This window comes from Schistocerca gregaria, chromosome 2 (genome assembly GCF_023897955.1).
Source record: "Schistocerca gregaria isolate iqSchGreg1 chromosome 2, iqSchGreg1.2, whole genome shotgun sequence".
NCBI classification, from domain to species: domain Eukaryota; kingdom Metazoa; phylum Arthropoda; class Insecta; order Orthoptera; family Acrididae; genus Schistocerca; species Schistocerca gregaria.
In genome coordinates this window covers 658603374-658620791 of record NC_064921.1, presented here as the reverse complement: position 1 = coordinate 658620791, position 17418 = coordinate 658603374, and the positions used below count along the sequence as shown (strand labels likewise).

The 17418-nt window shown below is 42.5% G+C and overlaps 1 protein-coding gene across 1 annotated transcript in view; it reads left to right on the top strand.

The window, feature by feature from the left end:
* The first annotated feature begins 4220 nt into the window (after positions 1-4220).
* The window catches only part of LOC126334704 (uncharacterized), a 50853-nt gene continuing 37655 nt past the window's right edge, over positions 4221-17418 (top strand). The window contains exons 1-2 of the mRNA XM_049997210.1: positions 4221-4327; positions 15173-15346. Of these exons, the coding sequence (XP_049853167.1) occupies positions 15206-15346 (141 nt within the window). The 5' untranslated portion in view covers positions 4221-4327; positions 15173-15205. The remainder of the gene's footprint in view (positions 4328-15172; positions 15347-17418) is intronic.

Here is a 17418-nt window from a genome sequence, read left to right as displayed (position 1 = left end):
TGGAAGACTTTCGGCACAGTACGGGAACAGTGTTTTGCCACAACGGAGTGTCTACGAATCGATTGAAAAATTACGAAATGGTTGCACAAGTGTTACACACGATGAAGTAGCTGGACGACCGTTTACCTCCACAAATGAAGAAACCATTGAGCGTTAACGTGAAATAATTTCCTTAGATAGACGATTAACTATTGCCGAAGTGTTGCATCGTCTGCAAATTGATCACGGTTCTGCCAACGCAATCATCCACAGCAGACTCTGGTTTCATAAACATGGGTCCCAAAACAACTCACATAGTTGCATAAACAAACGTGCTTGGACATCTCCAAAAACATTTTGATCGCTATGGTAGCGAAGGGGATTACTTCTTAGACCGAATCATTACTGGTGATGAAACACATATCCAGCCAGAGAGTAAACGGAAGAGTTTGGAATGGAAACATTCAAATACACTGATCAAGAAAAAATTCAAGACCCAACCGTCAGCAGGAAAACTGTTGCTTACGGTTATTTGGGACCCACAAGATCCAGTACCGGAACATTATGGGGAAAGGGGCACAACAATAAACAGTATACCTTAGAGTGAGACGCTTACTGCCTGGCTAAAGCCTGTAATTCGAAGCAAACGCCGAGGATTGTTGTCAAAAGTTGTTGTGTTGTTGCACGACAATGCCTGTCCGCTTACTGCTGTCCACACTGCTGAAACGCTGCAGAAACTCAAATCTGAAGTACTGGATCATATTCTATATAGTCCCGATTTTTTCCCTTCTGACTATCTCTTTTTTGGTCCACTCAAACAGACATTAGGGGGCCGTCAATTTGCCTCGGACGAAGCAGTGAAAGAGGCGGTGCATTCCTGGCTCGCAGCTCAACCGAGAACCTTCTTTTATGAGGGTATCAGGAAGATTGTACAACGATGAACCAAGTGCTCTGAAAAGCAGGTAAACTATGTCGAAAAATGATTTTCTTGTAAGTTTCCTATTTGATTGCAATAAAATTTTATAACTACTTTGCGGATAATAGTTGACCTACCCTCGTACAATATTCATGACACTGGTTACAAAGCCGTGTGTAAATAAACTTAACCACAGGATGCCAGCAACTCTGTGTTACAAACAGCAAGGAATATAAACACCACACATAAAGCCCCATATATATCATCAATGTCGAGTAACTATGGACATAAACGCCAACATGTACTGTGAACACTCTGTCCCAATTTGATACACAACACGTTAAGGTTCACCAACATATGGACTCGTAAATTGATTTGCATGGGACAATTCATTTGACTATAAGTTCTAGCTTGTGTCCTATTTCGAATTGATAAGGTAATTCCTTGGAGTTTTATTACGTACATTAAATGTTTTATTCTGTCTGTTGGTATGTTTACAGATTGATAATAACAATAAACTCGAAATTGGCCAATAGCACTAAAATATGAAAATTGTGCATCTGGTGACAGTGTTTCCATTTGAAAAATACATCAATTGTGGATCAATGTGCCAATAATGACACTCGCATTGTTTGAAACTGATGATCAAAGTTTAGCGAGTTTTCACAACCTGGAGTTCCATAACGTAATAACCAGCATCAATTTCGAGGCGTATTCGGGAAGTAAGGTCACATCGGTTGCGAAATGAAAATGCAGTAAAAATCAAAATTTTTCGTGGCGTGGTTGTAACTTTCCATTAAACTCGTCACAGAAAGAAGCCGTCTGGGCTTTCCGTCAGTTCTCTACGTTGGTCTTTCTTTGTTTGTTTGTGCCAAAATGTTGTCTTCTTAGTCAGCGGTTCATGTGAGCAAAGTTGAACAATGGAGGGAGACAGTTAAGGGTGTATTGTCGGTGATCAAACACTTCCCAACGAAAACGCTGCACCAGCATCTTCATTTCCCCTGCAGAACGCAGCTGAAAATTGTTTTGAAGGAAGAAGCGCATGACATTTATTGTATGTGCGCTGCATAGCTTCAGGCGAAATGTCTCACCAGATTCACACATTGTTGTGTTTGTTATTTCTACATGATTACTTTGCGCTCTGAACTGACAAGAGCGACGTGAAGCAATTGACAGTCACACTAATGCACTGGCCAACACATATGTCCAAAGTTCCATCGGATTTTCACAGTGGTTTCCATTTCGAGCCTAACCGGATCTCACTTTTCGAATACGCCTGGTACATAACTTACAAACTCACTACATGTGTTTTCTGTCACAACCTCATTTCGCATTAAATGGGGCAAGAAGCCATTTCGTTTGAGAATCGTGGTCATTGTTTCTACATTTTTGTGTGCTTTATTTGTACAGGGTGTTTCAAAAATGACCGGTATATTTGAAACGGCAATAAAAACTAAACGAGCGTCGATAGAAATACACTGTTTGTTGCAATATGCTTGGGACAACAGTACATTTTCAGGCGGACAAACTTTCGAAATTACAGTAGTTACAATTTTCAACAACACATGGCGCTGCAAGTGATGTGAAAGATATAGAAGACAACGCAGTCTGTGGGTGCGCCATTCTGTACGTCGTCTTTCTGCTATAAGCGTGTGCTGTTCACAACGTGCAAGTGTGCTGTGGACAACATGGTTTATTCCTTAGAACAGAGGATTCTTCTGGTGTTGGAATTCCACCACCTAGAACACAGTGTTGTTGCAACAAGTCGAAGTTTTCAACGGAGGTTTAATGTAACCAAAGGACCGAAAAGCGATACAATAAAGGATCTGTATGAAAAATTTCAACGGACTGGGAACGTGACGGATGAACATGCTGGAAAGGTAGGGCGACCGCGTACAGCAACCACAGAGGGCAACGCGCAGCTAGTGCAGCAGGTGATCCAACAGCGGCCTCGGGTTTCCATTCGCCATGTTGCAGCTGCGGTCCAAATGACGCCAACGTCCACGTATCGTCTCATGCGCCAGAGTTTACACCTCTATCCATACAAAATTCAAACGAGGCAACCCCTCAGCGCCGCTACCATTGCTGCACAAGAGACATTCGCTGACGATATAGTGCACAGGATTGATGACGGCGATATGCATGTAGGCAGCATTTGGTTTACTGACGAAGCTTATTTTTACCTGGACGACTTTGTCAATAAACAGAACTGGTGCATATGGGGAACCGAAAAGCCCCATGTTGCAGTCCCATCGTCCCTGAATCCTCAAAAAGTACTGGTCTGGGCCGCCATTTCTTCCAAAGGAATCATTGGCCCATTTTTCAGATCCGAAACGATTACTGCATCACGCTATCTGGACATTCTTCGTGAATTTGTGGCGGTACAAACTGCCTTAGACGACACTGCGAACACCTCGTGGTTTATGCAAGATGGTGCCCGGCCACATCGCACGGCCGACATCTTTAATTTCCTGGATGAATATTTCGATGATCGTGTGATTGCTTTAGGCTATCCGAAACATACAGGAGGCGGCGTGGATTGGCCTCCCTATTCGCCAGACATGAACCCCTGTGACTTCTTTCTGTGCGGACACTTGAAAGACCAGGAGTACCGCCAGAATCCAGAAACAATTGAACAGCTGAAGCAGTACATCTCATCTGCATGTGAAGCCATTCCGCCAGACACGTTGTCAAAGGTTTCGGGTAATTTCATTCAGAGACTACGCCATATTATTACTACGCATGGTGGATATGTGGAAAATATCGTACTATAGAGTTTCCCAGACCGCAGCGCCATCTGTTGTTGAAAATTGTAACTACTGTAAATTTGAAAGTTTGTCGGCCTGAAAATGTACTGTTGTCCCAAAGCATATTGCAACAAACGGTGTATTTCTATCGCTGCTCGTATAGTTTTTATTGCAGTTTCAAATATACCGGTCATTTTTGAAACACCCTGTAAGATTGTAGCGTTTTGACGTAGGGGAGGGAAGAAGCCCGTTATTAGCGAGGAAAATACTATGAAATTACGTCATAGCACCACCCAGTTTGCCAGAGCAACTGTCAGTATCTGCTTCGTAGATTAGACGGCGGTCTGTCTGGTTAGCTTGCACGTTGCGTCTAGGCATAAGATGTTTCAGCATATCCGCCACGGTTGGCTAATGGAAGCAGATTAAAACTGCAGAATGGATAAATGTATCATTTAGGAATGCATATCGGCGTCGCAATTTCTCAGAATATGTGTGTTGGCACAAACAGCGTTCGTCCTTTGTGACACCGTTAAGCTGCACCTGCCGGTAATACAGGCGAGCTAATCAACGACCGCAGATGGCTGGGCTAAGCTAGGCTGCAGCCAGCTGGCGGGGCCCCTGCGTGCCGCGGTGAGCCGTTCCGACAGTGGACGCCGGACAACACCGCGGGCCGCCGGCCAATCAGGTAATGTGCTCGCCGTTGCTGCTGGCTGCGCGACCGCTCTCACAATTAAACCGAAACCGTAGATACACGGCCTCCGTACGCAAGGCACGCGACAGCTGTAGCCACCGACTCACCACCCGCTACAGTTCATCATTATAAAAGCTACACGCCTCACTTGTTACGGCGGAGCTATGCTGAGCTGACAAGCTGTTTGCTTAATAATATACTGCACATCCGTACACGTTTGGTCGCTTTGTGTTGTACCAGGAACCACTTACGCAGGAATGTGTGTTTACTCCAAATGATTCAGCGGCTATATGAATATTCTAGTTCACAATTATTTGCCTAAGCTGTGAAGAGCAAACGTGCGGCTCAGATTTAAACATTTGTACTTTAAGTTTTGTGTGAAAGGGTTAGGTTGTTTGGGGGAAGAGACCAAACAGCAAGGTTATCGGTCTTATCGGATTAGGGAAGGACTGGGAAGAAAGTCGGCCGTGCCCTTTCAAAGGAACCATGCCAGAATTTGCCTGGAGCGATTTAGGGAAATCACGGAAAACCGAGGGCGAGTCCAGTGTGTTCTGACTGAAAGATTTCAGAGCTTACACATATAAGGTATTGTGGCGTTCGCTATATTATTCAGTGGTTTGGTATTTAACTAATTTGTAAATGAAAATGATAATCTTATTTTATCACCTTGAGTAATTACTAAATAATTTTTCTCCCGGCTAAAGATTTGTCAAGTTGCTAAAGAACTCCAAGTTAACGTCGTGTTAAAGTATTGTCAGTAAGTTGTGTAAGTGCCACTAAATCACAGTTCATACAACAGATACTATACAACTATTGATTATGATGGAAACAGTTATCTTCAGCAAAATGATCATTAAAACCACCCAATATCAGCCGCGCACAACACTGACGTATGTTATCTGAAAAAATATTTTTCGCAACTCGTGCTTAATTAATTTCGGCTCCATACATCAGCTAGAAAAGTTTGTTATAAGGTTCGTTCTATGAATACTGTTTTTAAGAACCTATCTTATTAGAATTATTTTCATTAAAATGAGTTCGGTACCACCGGTGCACATTTATTTTTACACATTTGTATTACCTTCGGCATTTATATCTGCAGAGTTTCGTAATTTGAATTTGCCACTGAGGTAATTGTTAAGATAGAGGCAGACAGTTGATAGAGACTTTCTATTGTTAGAGCGAATAAGATCAGTATTTGAAATGCTTATTAAACTTCACTTTCGTATTGTGCACTATTTAGACTTCATCAACCAAACATTTGATTTTTTCCTAAGGAAAACACAGACGAAAACGAGATACAAATCGCTATCATCAATGGCTGCGCTCCTTGCAGCGGAAAGAAATAACACAGATAATGCTTACTGAGTGAGGAATTAAAGTCACAAATAATTATTCACTCATATTTATAATAATAATGAACTCTGTTCTCAAGTAATAATCAACAAATAATTACAATTTCTTAAGAGACCTCAGTTTGATATGCGTCCGCAACCTACAAAAGCCATCAAAAAATGGTAGAAACAAGAGAAGACAAACGCGTATCATAAAAGGAATTTACAATTATCATTGTCTTTGTATGATACACACTACCCGTGGTCTAGGGGTAGCGTCTTTGGTTCATAATTAAAAACGTTTTCGGTCCCGGGTTTGATCCCCACCACTGCCTAAATTTTGATAAATAATCAGCATTGGCGGCCGAAGACTTCCGGCATAAGAAGTCAGCCTCATTCTGCCAACGGCCTTGTCAAAGAGGGCGGAGGAGCGGATAGAGGTTCAGGGCACTCTCTTGTCCTAGGGGTGGGGAATTGCCCCTAAAGCCGGAAGAATCAGCAATGATCAACGAGATGAGGATGCAGAACGCAATGGAAACCACTGCATTAAAGACACGCAACGTGTATCCACAGGACATGTGGCCTGTAGTTGAAGAAGTGTCATGATGATCCCTCCATTGGCAAAAGATTCCGGAATAGTCCCCCATTCGGATCTCCGGGACGGGACTGCCAAGGGGGAGGTTACCATGAGAAAAAGACTGAATAATCAACGAAAGGATAATGTTCTACGAGTCGGAGCGTGGAATGTCAGAAGCTTGAACGTGGTAGGGAAACTAGAAAATCTGAAAAGGGAAATGCAAAGGCTCAATCTAGATATAGTAGGGGTCAGTGAAGTGAAGTGGAAGGAAGACAAGGATTTCTGGTCAGATGAGTATCGGGTAATATCAACAGCAGCAGAAAATGGTATAACAGGTGTAGGATTAGTTATGAATAGGAAGGTAGGGCAGAAGTTGTGTTACTGTGAACAGTTCAGTGACCGGGTTGTTCTAATCAGAATCGACAGCAGACCAACACCAACAACGATAGTTCAGGTATATATGCCGACGTCGTAAGCTGAAGATGAACAGGTAGAGAAAGTGTATGAGTATATTGAAAGGGTAATGCAGTATGTAAAGGGGGACGAAAATCTAATAGTCATGGGCGACTGGAATGCAGTTGTAGGGGAAGGAGTAGAAGAAAACGTTACAGAAGAATATGGGCTTGGGACAAGGAATGAAAGAGGAGAAAGACTAATTGAGTTCTGTAACAAGTTTCAGTCAGTAATAGCGAATACCCTCTTCAAGAATCACAAGAGGAGGAGGTATAGTTGGAAAAGGCCGGGAGATACGGGAAGATTTCAATTAGATTACATCATGGTCAGACAGAGATTCCGAAATCAGATAGTGGATTGTAAGGCGTACCCAGGAGCAGATATAGACTCAGATCACAATATAGTAGTGATGAATAGTAGGCTGAAGTTCAAGACATTAGTCAGGAAGAATCAATACGCTAAGAAGTGGGATGCGGAAGTTCTAAGGAATGACGAGATACGTTTGAAGTTCTCTAACGCTATAGATACGGAAATAAGGAATAGCGCAGTAGGCAACACAGTTGAAGAGGAATGGACGTCTCTAAAATGAGCCATCACAGAAGTTGGGAAGGAAAACATAGGTACAAAGAAGCTAGCTGCGAAGAAACCACGGGTAACAGAAGAAATACTTCAGTTGATTGATGAAAGGAGGAAGTACAAACATGTTCCGGGAAAATCAGGAATACAGAAATACAAGTCGCTGAGGAATGAAATAAATAGGAAGTGCAGGGACGCTAAGGCGAAATGGCTGCAGGAAAAATGTGAAGACATCGAAAAAGACGTAGGTTGCAAGTGCTACTCTGAGATGAAGAGGTTAGCACAGGAAAGGAATTCATGGCGGGCTACATCAAACCAGTCAGTAGCTGAAAAAAAAAAAAGAAAAAAAAACGGAGATTCAATGTGAAAGCGATGTGTAAAAGAACACAAAAGACGACAGTAGCAACAGTTATACTGACGTCGACACATAGACATGAGATTTTATAACCGTCTTTCATTCGTTTAGTTTGTATATGACCTTTGACGGAGAAACACTTCTTTCAGTGCTTTCCTACTGTTAGGCACGTGTCTTTAATATGAGCAAAGCAAAAGGTTCCTAAGTATTGAACAGAAGCGCCGTTGTAGTGTCTGTTAATTAGGGAATATGCCGGCCGGTGTGGCTGAGCCGTTCTAGGCGCTTCAGTCTGGAACTGCTCGACAGCTACGGTCGCAGGTTCGAATTCTGCCTCGGGCAGGGATGTATGTGATGTCCTTAGGTTAGTTAGGATTAAGTAGTTGTAAGTTCTAGGGGACTGATGACCTCAGATGTTAAGTCGCATAGTGCTCAGAGCCATTTGAACCATTTTAATTAGGGAATAACCGCTGGTTGCTGCACCATTCAGTGTGTTTCATTCACGGATGGAAGTGGAGGCCCGCTGGGATGGAAGGGGAGGCACGTAGATTGTTAGTGTAGTGAAATTTGGGGAAAGCCAGTGGAGAAACAGACAGTCATTCAGAAATCACATAATAAGTGAAGGATCGTTGTTTTAGACGCCGGCTTTATTTGGGGGATGTCCACTATTGGCTACTAAAATTGAACACCGTGAAGGCCAGTTTGCCAATCTGACACATGAGTACTACATGACATCCTATAAAAATGATAATCATTTCAGCGCAAGTGTGTAACTTAGATATAAATAAAGCCATCTACGTCCTGTACACAGGGTGTCTCAAACCTTTAGGATCAGACAGACTGGTGATAGAGGCTCCATAACCGGTTACTTTGAGATAGGGAACCAATGGTCGTAAAGGCATATTTGTTGTGTTATGGGCATACACAGCGTACACCGAATAGTAACAGCGTGACTCATTTGCCGCCTCCCCGTTTCACTTTTCTAGGTTACCTGGTGCTCCTGCGACATGTGCTGCCGCAGCTCTCGAAGTCTGTACCCCTTGCTGTCCGCAAAAGGTTGTGAACACGACGGTTACCAACCCACTTCGACGTTGATGTCCGCGGGCACCTGAACAACACACATCTTCATCGTTGCGCTGTCACCTATGGACTTTTCATCATTTTGGTGTATTAAATCACCGTGGAAACGGATGAAGAACCGTTTGCTAGGGGCCAACTGCTAATACAACAGACGCCAGGGATCTTTGAGTGGCACTTCATTAGCCTTTTCTGTGCATTCATTGAAAGTGGCAATCGTCACTTTGACCAATTACTATGAGCTACATTGTTGTGACACAGTGTACGCTGCTTGTTTCCATAACACAATAAATATGCATTTCCTATCATTCGTCCTCTGTCTCAAGACAATTGCTTGTTGGCCCAAAAAGTTTGAGGCATCCTGAATAAGGAAGGTACAACTTATAGGTTTCTCGTTCGGAAATAGTTGAACGTTGTCTTTTTTATGAGAAGTTCCTGTTACGCCTCGTCTAGCAGCGGCTATCGGAATTCGATAGTGGCAGAAATGTGCCCAACCACGACTGCGGCTTATCGTTAACGATATTGCTAATCGATACAATGAGGGCCATACAAATATGGAATCTGTGAGTTCAAGAGGGTCATACTCAACACCATGCAGGCTCTCAGAGGGTACGCGCGACCAGCGTCAGAGAGACAAAACACTGTTCGATCGGTCATGTAGGATCGTACAGCCACGTCAGCCAGTTGGAGTCTTTATTTGCAAGGAACACTCAAACGGGGTGCCCGCCGGTGTTTGGAGCATCGTGTACTTTCAACACAGCGACCACTGGCGCTGTTTTCCTTGACACTGAGGCAGAGAACACCGCTCGATAGTGGTGCGCCAAGTGACAGCTCACTCAGCAGGAATGGCACCACACCGAGGTTTGAGACGAGTCCCGCTGTGCTTAATGCATCACGAGAAACATACCCATATGTGGTGGCACCGAAGAGAGCGAACATTGCAAGACTGCAATCTTCACATGTGGACCCAGCACCTGGCGTAATAGTGCAGGGTACACAATACATCTCTGGTAATTTGAACAGCAGGCGTTACATTCCTGATATCTTAAAGCCAGTGGCTGTTTTCTATCTCAGAGGCGGCTGTTTCCTAACTTTCAACGAGATAAGGCGAGACCACAAGTTACCGTGCTGCTCTAACCTACCTCGATACAGAGGACGGAAAATGTCGAGCCATGGGTTGCGGAGATACACAGTACCAAGCGCCAGCCATTATGATCGATGAACTCTGTTACAGAGTGAAGCAGCGAGGAATGACGTACTTGTATCTTCCAGTCTATTCCCATTTAGGCCTAATCAGGCTATTGCTAGTTTGCCCCTAGATAATAACTATTAATAAAATACTAAAAATTGTTATTCCTTAGATAAATGTGACTTATAAAAGGTACTGCAGATGTGAAACCGTGGTCCGATGGCAGAGATGGCCTGATGGACATAATCACATCAGGTTAAATAGATAAATGAAACAAAAACGAATACTGAAATGAAATGTACCGATTTTACAATATTGCTCATAACAAATACATAAATGTATTTTAAAACTTAAATGCAACTACCTGGCACCCAGAATTTCAAAAATCTAAATACGAGCAAATCGAGAGACTTTCTCAGTTCTACGAGGTGTATTCAAGTTCTAAGGCCTCCGATTTTTTTTTCTAATTAACTACTCACCCGAAATCGATGAAACTGGCGTTACTTCTCTAAGTAATTGGCCTGCAGACGTACACATTTTTCATAACGCTGACGCCACGATTCCATGGCAGCGGCGAAGGCTTCTTTAGGAGTCTATTTTTACCACTGGAAAATCGCTGAGGCAATAGCAGCACGGCTGGTGAATGTGCGGCCACGGACAGCGTCTTTCATTGTTGGAAAAAGTCAAAAGTCACTAGGAGCCAGGTCAGGTGAGTAGGGAGCATGAGGAATCACTTCAAAGTTGTTATCACGAAGAAACTGTTGCGTAACGTTAGCTCGATGTGCGTGTGCGTTGTCTTGGTGAAACAGCACAGGTGCAGCCCTTCCCGGACGCTTTTTGTTGCAGTGCAGGAAGGAATTTGTTCTTCAAAACATTTTCGTAGGATGCACCTGTTACCGTAGTGCCCTTTGGAACGCTATGGGTAAGGATTACGCCATCGCTGTCCCAGAACATGGACACCTTAATTTTTTTAGCACTGGCGGTTACCCGAAATTTTTTTGGTGGCGGTGAATCTGTGTGCTTCCATTGAGCTGACTGGCGCTTTGTTTCTGGATTGAAAAATGGCATCCACGTCTCATCCATTGTCACAACCGACGAAAAGAAAGTCCCATTCATGTTCTTGTTGCGCGTCAACATTGCTTGGCAACATGCCACATGGGCAGCCATGTGATCGTCGGTCAGCATTCGAGCAACCCACCTGGATGACACTTTTCGCATTTTCAGGTCATCATGCAGGATTGTGTTCAGAGAACCCACTGAAATGCCAACTCTGGAGGCGATCTGTTCAACAGTCATTCGGCGATGCCCCAAAACAATTCTCTCCACTTTCTCGATCATGTCGTCAGACCGGCATGTGATAGCCTGAGGTTGTTTCGGTTTGTTGCCACACGATGTTCTGCCTTCATTAAACTGTCGCACCCATGAACGCACTATCGACACATCCGTAACTCCATCACCACACGTCTCTTTCAACTGTCGATGAATTTCAATTGGTTTCACACCACGCAAATTCAGAAGACAATGATTGCACGTTGTTCAAGTAAGGAAAACGTCGCCATTTTAAGTATTTAAAACAGTTCTCATTCTCGCCGCTGGCGGTAAAATTCCATCTGCCGTACGGTGCCGCCATCTCTGGGACGTATTGACAATGAACGCGGCCTCATTTTAAAACAATGCGCACGTTTCTATCTCTTTCCAGCCCGGAGAAAAAAATCGGAGGCCTTAGAACTTGAATGCACCTCGTAAAAATTTGGTGAAATCAATTAAGATATTGCCATAGAAAAGACTGATTACGAAATTTAAACTGCTGAGGGCATCGGTCCTTAAACTTACACTAACTTAGCCCTTTAACGGCTCTGAACGTGTTAACTCGCGCACTTTTGTACCTGTCCCTGTGTGCTCTAAACGTGTCTAAGCGCTCCACCAGTCCTTCTACCTGGTACTCTGAACGTGTCTAATATTACGAGTCATTCTAAAATATTTCTGTTTTCTGATGCCACTAGCTTGTTAGGAAAGCTTGTTAGTAAAGGAAACATTGGTACTGTTTCAAACAGTGCAGTTCATGACATAATTTCATGTCTTGTAGAAAATAAAGTACCACTAAATCACAGTAAGACACACATTTCAACAAAACCCGACGTTCTAATTTCACAAAATGGTCATATTATTAGTAAAACTGAACAGTTCAGATTTCTAGGTGTTCAGATATATAGTAAACTGGCGTGGAAAGCCCACGTTCAGTATCTTGTACAAGGACTTAATGCTGCCATTTTTACTGTTCGAACGGTATCTCAAGTAAGTGATCGTTCGACACGAAAATTAGTCTTCTTTGCTTACTTTCATTCGCTTATGTCGTATGTTTTTATATTTTAGTGTAATTCTTTCCATTCTGAAAGAATGTTTTTGGCTCATAAATGGGCAGTTTGGGCCATAAGTGGTGTAATTTTGTGAACTTATTGTCGACCCCTGTTCACTAGTCTGGGTTTTATTCCACTGGCCTCTCAGTATATATATCTTTTAATGTCGTTTTTGTTAACAATGTCAGCTTATTCCCAAGAATTAGCAGCTTTCACTCAGTTAATACTCGGCGGAAGTCCAATCTGCATTTGGATTGCACTTCATTATGTCTTGTGCAGAAAGCTGTGCAGTGAGCTGCTGCATCGATTTTCGATAAGCTACCACAAGAATTCAAAACTCTTAGCAGTAATCCAAGCACTTTCAGATCGAAAGTGAAGTTTCCTCATGGGTCGCTCCTATTCTGTTGAGGAGTTCCTTGAAAAATTAATCTGATTGTTATGTTATATTGGTGATTGCGTTTACTTAAACTTATGTTTTGGGTTCATAAAAATTTTATTTTAAGTGTTAGTACTTTTATGTCGTAATTTCATGCGCTGACACGTTCCATGACCTTCGAGATCTGCTCCTACGGAAATAGACGCGTAAATAAAAAAAAATAAAAAAAGTATTTCCGAGCGGTAGAGGGGATTATATTTGCACATCTTGCATACTGTTCATGACCACATCCGTTACCCAACTCACTGATACTCTCTATACCTTAGTTCCTGTAGATATTTTCAGGAGAACAATTCCCTTGCAAATGTGCCAAATGCATTTGTTCGTATGGTTCTGCGAAATCCCAATTTTGTCCAGATAAATTATAGGGCTATTGTCCTCCGTATGCAATAAATGCATGATCATCAAAAATGTAGCTGTACAGGTGGGAATATATGTTCATTCGATAAGAAATTTGCGTCCATCGTCAAATTATGTGGACTTAAGCTCATAGTAATTTAAATGGGATAAAGGAACCTTTCCGAGATCTCAGACTCAATTTTGTATTGTATTATAGCCCGTAGTGGTCATTGTCTATTGTAGTATTTTAGTATAGTCCTACAGACCAATTCTTTATTAAAATATTCCGTATGAATAAATCTTTTTACATTTTATTCATAGCGGATTGAACATAATATTCACACCTACAGCCTATGAAGAAGCTACTATGCTGCTAACACATTAGCGTTCTCGCTTCCCACGCCCAGGTTCGATTCCCGGGGGGGTCAGGGATTTTCTCTGCCTCGTGATGACTGGGTGTTGTGTGATGTCCTTAGATTAGTTAGGTTTAAGTAGTTCTAAGTTCTAGGGGACTGATGACCATAGATGTTAAGTCCCATAGTGCTCAGAGCCATTTTGCTAACACATTACACTGCTCTTTCTGTGACTACCAAGCTTTCTGCCGTCAATTAATGTGCTTCGAAAAATTAACGTTCCACCTAGCTCACTCGTCACGAGCATGTTGGTTGAAAAGCTTTAAGCCGTTAGATGTTACATGATTAATAACAAAAGGTTGGTCGGTATCGATCGTTGAAGTAGAAATCTTTATTTCTCTTGCAAATCAATGTCAGTCTCTGCTGACCATTATCAGTGCTAATATTAAATACCTGTGGACTCACAAATACAAGCAGTGAAAGTGCAACATCTACACATATCCATGAAGAGTACTTGTCAAACCGAAGGTACACATGCAACTGCCACAGGGCATTAATACTGATGGTTACGCAGTGATTAAAATGGATTTGCTGCAGAAATAAACATCTCCACTTCAACGACCTATGCTGACTCTTCTTTTGTTGTTAATACTGTTTGTAGTGATCGTGGTGCACTCAAATACTGATGGAGTATCCGTTACGTAGTTAATGCCTAATGTCTATTCGATATAGATATAGACCAAGAACATGTGGACCAGGAGCTATCATCCTACGCACAGAACGTACAATATAACTCATAACTGAATATAGAGCGGAACGAATTCACACAACAAAGGTAACACGGAAGCAGAAAATTATGACGACAAGCTAACCTGCACCTGACACGGAAACACTGCAAGGCGAGGAGTGGACTGAGCTGACACGTAATTGACGATATCGAGCAGTCTGCTTTCGTGTCAGCGGGTTATTGTCGTTTCCTTACAATTAGTCGAAAGTACACTGTAGAAACAGCGTGCGCGTACAGTCAAGGAGAAAGGCTTCTTCTCGTAGGTAGAGGGTAGGAAATACAGGCTGAAATTTTCTAAGTCCGACTCAAGGTCACGCGTTACCGGACTTCTATATAAGCGAGCGAGCGCAGCGCAGCGGCTCATTCGCGCTGCTGCTGCTGCACAGGCAACTGCATTGAACGCTGCCAAGATGCCGTACAGAAGATACCGTCGCCGTTCCAAACAGACAGTGTACAAAACTATCGAGAACATGGAGTTTGCTACAACATCTGGAGACAAGAAGAATCGTATACGAGGACCCACGTACTTCTCACGATTAATACTCAAATCATTCTCCTTACCTGCATTTTCTTTTCTTTTCTGGACAGTTTTTGCGCTATCTCTATGTCTGCTCCATTGACGGGGGCCCATCTCGCCAGGCCTTTGTTACGGCTCTGGCCGTATTTGTAAAACATGGTTATTTTCTATCCACTATTGTGTTGCAAGTTTAAAGAATCACAATGAAGTTCGAGAAGGTTCATAACTATAGTATTAAAAGGAGCTTAGATTTCCTTACAAATCAAAGAAATTCATTATCTACGAAAATACAAGATGTACTGTATTCTAGTTCAAGTGCTACATAAGGCACGAACAAAATCATGTTGGTTACCATCAATAACAGAGCGATGCTAATGGTTTTTTTCCCCCCAACGTTAACGGTGCACACAGCCTACACTAATTTCTCAAGAATCTGCAAACGATTTAGAGAGCAATGGTATAGACACTGAATGCTGTTTTTGCATGTTATAGGAATTAAGGAACGATATCTGTGACCAACAGCTGATGATTAGAATGTTCTCCACGGGGATATGTTGCGGTGTCTTCGTATTCTGGGTGCTTGCTGTTACTACACATGCAGCTCATTATCCTATGTACCTCGCATTCTCTGCTAAGCGCAATTCGTCCGGATACTGGATTGTGAAGGTATGTAATTCAGTGATTTTTATGTTTATTGTGAAGATGTATAAATACATATCTTTCTTCAGCTCTTTGTTTGTGAGGTTTCATCCTGACCATTTGAAGGTTAGACACGTTCAAAATTATATTGTTTTCATTCTCACATGGCACTGTGGAAGTCAGCTTATTGTTTAAGGGTTACATATCAATATCACAGTATCATTTTGCAGCGAACACGCTCCATACATTGCAACATGCAATGCGCAATATGTGACAGGCAGAATACGAGTTTTAGATTCCTCCTATGAAATTCTTGCTTGCAGTTCGATAAACAGAGTTCGAAGCCAACAGTTCTGTATTAACATTAATGCTTCAAATTGTGTTTTCCTTGATTACTTTGGTGGAACATCTACAACTGGCTCACATTCGTTAAAATCCACTTGATATAAGGAAACTGAACTAGTTTCGCCTTGGCATTTTATTAGGTGCTCCTTGGAGTTATGCTTGAGGCACCTACGAATCAAAACATTCTGATGAACATTTAATGCAGTACATTTTGCATTGAACAACATCAAAAACACGGTCATCAAACAAGCTGAATACGCCAGTAATGCGCCATCATAAATTGTTCGCAAGAGACGTGCGAATAACTGGTGCATAATCTTCTAGTGAGAAAATACATCATCAGGCATTGTATCTTCTACAGAATTTGTAAACCGTTGTATCCGAATACACTTAACAAGTTAAAATAATAGTCGTTATAGCCGTCTTATATACGTAACGGCAGTTTCATTAGCGCTTGGAGGAAAGTGGGGAACAATATAAATTCTGAGTAGCCGATGGTTTTGGTACATAAATCCGTCTCTAACCTCCCTAACATTTTAATTCGGATTTTTTTTCCGAATTCACTACTCTACCTTAAGGAACATTGGTGGGAAAGTAGAGTGAACACCCTTAATGACGTAATGAAGAAGAATTAATATCGGCCGATGTGGCCGAGCGGTTCTAGGCGCTTCTGTCCGGAACCGCGCTGCTGCTACTGTCGCAGGTTCGAATCCTGCCTTGGGCATGGATGTGTGTGATGTCCTTAGGTTAGTTAGGTTTATGGGGAACATGACCTCAGATGTTAACTCCCATAGTGCTCAGAGCCATCTGAAGCCAAGAATTAATTTGTGTGGGTCGCTGACAGGTGTTTGTATAGGAAATGATTCAAACTGTCGTTTTGTTAAAAGAACAGAAAGAAAATGAGGACGTAGCCACTAAATTTGAATTTCCCAAACAGCAATTTATTTTTCCGGACGGCATCGACAAACAGATTCACTTCGACGATAATGATTCACTTCTAGCTGGTCGCATCTGATGAGCAGACGGTACTGATCGAATGGCGACCAAAAACAAATGACAGTCAGGTGTGAACACAGCCTGCCAGAAATTTGTTTGCTAGGGAATGAGCAACGGCAAGTGTGCTGCTCGCCAAGTTTCCTCCTATACGTTATCACCGTGCCGCCTGGCAGCGACAGACCTGAGTGAAGGAACTAATATTAGTTAATCGATGAGATTACTTTCTGTCTTGCTGACTCTTTCGGCCGTTTAAGGGTACCCAGTTGACATAAAGAGCGTTAGCCACTGCAATCTTGCAACACCGTACAGCGACAACTTTGGTCACCACAGTGTGTGCTGATACTAGTGACAACAAACGAGTGTCTATTCGGCAAATAAATAAGTAAATGTCGTGTGGCTAGGACCTTCCGTCGGGTAGATCGTTGGCTGGGTGCAAGTCATTCGATTTGACGCCACTTCGGCGACTTATGCGACGATGGGGATGAAATGATGATTAGGACAACAAAACACCCAGCCCCTGAGCGGAGAAAATCTCCGACCCAGCCGGGAATCGAACTCGGGCCCGTAGGATGCACATTCTGTCGCGCTGACCACTTTTTTTTTTCTTTTTATTATCAGATTGACTTGGTATATTTCACGAGAATTCAGACAACCATAGTCAAATCATCATTTAATATTAGCTGCAAAAAGAAAATCAACTAATTAGGTGAAACACAAATAAAACATTTCTTCTGAAGGGGAAGACCAACCCGTTACCC